Source organism: Salvia splendens, chromosome 2 (genome assembly GCF_004379255.2).
Source record: "Salvia splendens isolate huo1 chromosome 2, SspV2, whole genome shotgun sequence".
In the NCBI taxonomy this organism is placed as follows: domain Eukaryota; kingdom Viridiplantae; phylum Streptophyta; class Magnoliopsida; order Lamiales; family Lamiaceae; genus Salvia; species Salvia splendens.
The window spans coordinates 16,285,968-16,289,438 of record NC_056033.1 but is presented as its reverse complement, the minus strand read 5'-3'; the positions used below and the strand labels follow the sequence as shown (position 1 = coordinate 16,289,438).

At 32.5% G+C, this 3,471-nt stretch overlaps 1 protein-coding gene across 1 annotated transcript; it reads left to right on the top strand.

Annotated features, from left to right (window-relative positions):
- Positions 1 to 1,728: 1,728 nt before the first annotated feature.
- LOC121768278 (non-specific lipid-transfer protein 2-like) lies at positions 1,729 to 2,736 on the top strand. The gene is made up of 2 exons (XM_042164722.1): positions 1,729 to 2,174; positions 2,562 to 2,736. Exons 1-2 carry the CDS (start codon positions 1,837 to 1,839, stop codon positions 2,569 to 2,571), a joined length of 348 nt encoding a protein of 115 aa, XP_042020656.1. The 5' UTR covers positions 1,729 to 1,836; the 3' UTR covers positions 2,572 to 2,736.
- The last annotated feature ends 735 nt before the right edge of the window (positions 2,737 to 3,471 follow it).

The following is a 3,471-nucleotide window of genomic DNA, read 5'->3' as shown; positions in this document are numbered from 1 at the left end:
ATTTTATAACTATTCCATCTATCGCAGGCTCGCAACTAAGATGACACGTTTTTCTTTTTAGTCTGTCCCAAATAAGACGACACGTTTCTTTTTAGAAACCTCATCAACATTGACATATGAATAAATCATAATAAATAAAAAAATACTTCATTTTTAAAACACTTTATAAGTCAATTCGCTTTAAAATTTGCAAAAAGTTTAAATGAATTCAAATTCAAAGTGGAATGAATTACTCCATCCGTCCCTTTGTAACTGAGCCGTATTCCTTTTTGGGTTGTCCCATTGTAGCTAAGTCATTTCCTTTTTTTGGCAAAAAGTACTTCACTCTCTCTTCATCTCTCAACCTTTTTCCTTTTAACTTTATTCTTCTTTTACTTAACTCATTTAAAACAAATTTTCTTAAATCCCGTGCCGAAAAGAAATGCCTCAACTACAAATGAACGTAGTGAGTAATAAACACTATAATGAAGTAATCAACTACTGGAATGAAGTAATAAACCTACTAGAATGAAGTAATAAACTATGAATGTAATTTGATAAAAATGACCCTTAGATGAGGTAATTTGGCAAACTGATGAAGGACGCAAATTTTCGCTACATCATCTCATCCATCAATATCTATATCTAAGAGCTCTAATTTGATCTCTAGTTCTACACTAAGGGATGAATTTGCATATAATGAGACTGTTAATCTACATCTATACATATATAACATGACAGTTGTGGAGAAATTCATGAAAATGGCACTGGATTCATTTTTTTGGAAAAAGTTCTCTATCCATTAATATAAATATATTATTTTCTTTGATCTCCACTTAATACACAAAATAACATCTCCTAGAATCTCGTGTTATTATCAAAATGTGTCATCGATTTAGAAATGAGTTTCACATTCTATTATCTTTTTTTTACACATTCTTTTATATTTTATAAAATTCGTGTCGAACTCGACTGGTGACGGAATATAATCCAAGTGAGAATGAAGTCAGAAGAATTTAGACTACAAAATTTAGTAGGCCCCATCGTAAATTAGTCCACCGTTAGTTGAAACGCACGTAGCTTTTGCATATTGGTGGAGTGATAGAAGGTGGGGACAATTTATTGTTTTTTTGACTTAGGAATGTTACAATTTACAAGTTTAATTAATTTCCAATAATACAAGTCATTATTTTTATAACTTTTTTTATTCTAATATGAATAACAGGCCTCCCCAACCATGGCCTGAGCATTTTCATTTCAATTCTATATCTCAACTTCACAAATATTTAAACAGCTACAAGTGTTACGTTTGCAATAAATAAATGGTCACATTTTTATACTACAAGTTGTATTATTTCAAATATCGTAATAGCACTTTAAAATGAACTAAAGTTGTTCATCAATTGAAAATTAAATTATTGAATTTTACAAAATTCATTTAGATTAGAGATGTAGCATAGGGCCGACCTAGTTCGATTTGTCTCATCTTAATTAATAAGTTCTATTATTATTTCACAAGGGCCAAGAAAAGGTCAAATGTGCGTGTCAAAATTTTATTCATCCTATATTTGACTAATTTACCTTACTTCCGAAAATTAATTTGTGATTGAATTATGCTAACTCGTATCTTCCACCTATATTTGCAATACATTAATTAATTGTGACATCAATAGTCCAGCACAACGACCTAAACATTACAAATCAAATAGATTAACCACATTACACTCTATATAAACCGACCACCTTCATGCACAACTACAAACACATTGTAATTACAATCTAAATCTCAATCTCAATCTCAATCTCAATCTACAATTCCATAAGAACAACATATAATTCAACAAGTTCTATCTAGGTATGATGAAGTTGATGTGCTCGGTTCTCGTCGCGGCCGCATTTATCGCTGCCATTGCTTCGCCAAGTGAGGCCGCGATCGGATGTGGTGCAGTGGTTTCGTACCTCAAACCATGCCTCCCCTACCTGACCGGGAAGGGTCCCCTAGGGGAATGTTGCGGCGGCATAAATGGTCTCTATGGCTCTGCCAAGACGACGCCAGACAAGCAGAGTGTTTGCAACTGTTTGAAATCCCTTGCCAGCTCATACCCTGACGCGGACCTCGACAAGGCTGCCGGCCTCCCCGGCCAATGTGGTGTCAATATTCCGTACACAATTAGCCCTTCTACCGATTGCTCTGAGTAAGCAAACCCATTGCGGAATTAATTTTTAATGATGGTATTTATTACTATGAAAATAAAATTAATTCTTCTATAATCATCATAAGCAGTAATATTTATTTTGAAAAATGGCAATTACAGGATTATATTTTCTATTTTTGATTTGATCAGTTCTAATAATCGAATTTATTTAATAAGTGAGAATGAATTCAAAATATAATTATGATATTCTTGTCCATAATTGATGCCTCAGTGAGTATCCGAAATTTCTTAAAAGCGATATTCTTCTAAAATTTTCTTTCAAATTATTAAGTTGCATCTATGTCCATGCATAGTTGAATAATTGACAAAATTATATGTGAAATATGAAAAAGATGGTAGTTTAATATGTTTCATGTTGTGGTGCAGGGTGCAGTGAGCGTTGATCACATGATGCAGATTTGCATTTTATTCCGACAAAATCTACATATAGAATTAGTATGAATAAAACAAAGGCTTTATGGCTTTTACTGATTGTAATCTTTAATGAATGTGATAGCTATGTTTTTCAAGAATAATGGGAGTACTATTTATTTTAGTTCAATCTTTTTATATGTAAATATTTTTATGTATCAAATAAACTCGGCAAATAGTTGGATAAATAAATACATTAAAATACAGTTATACAATCGTGATACCTAATTAAAGTTAATTACCTTATTACCCTCAAATCTTTCACCCCTTTCATTTTAATTGAGAAATACTAGGGGTATTTTTGTACAATATAATATAAATTTAATAAAGTTAAAATATTTGTTTTATTTATCTAACATACCAAACACTCATTCATGTGACAGTATTTATACAAAACCAGACACTGTAGTGCATCTTAGTTGATAAGACGCTTCCCCTCTAACCAATAAGTCAGAGGTTCGAGTCACCACATGCTAGATGAAGAACCATTTATCCTTTTTGAAAAGTTGAAAACAAATTTATTCCCACAAAAGTAAATACGATTTCTTTTTTCTTAATTGATAACTAACAACTATGTCAATAACCTACGTTATGGATGTCAACACAAAAATATTTGTATCTTAAATTAATAACGGATAACTATTCACGAGCCAAGCTGGTGCTCCGAGTAGAGGCTTGGCTGGTGCTGGACCATTAGTACTACTAAAGAGCTAGCCGCTCTCTGTTGTCTGCACTTAACCCCATCAGGCCCAACCCAAAAGTTGTAGAGTCTGCTTCTTCCCTATTACTCCACTGGGCCCAATTTCTACTTATATCCTACGGCTTAATCATTTGGGCCTTTTTTTATTTTATTTGTTACTATTAG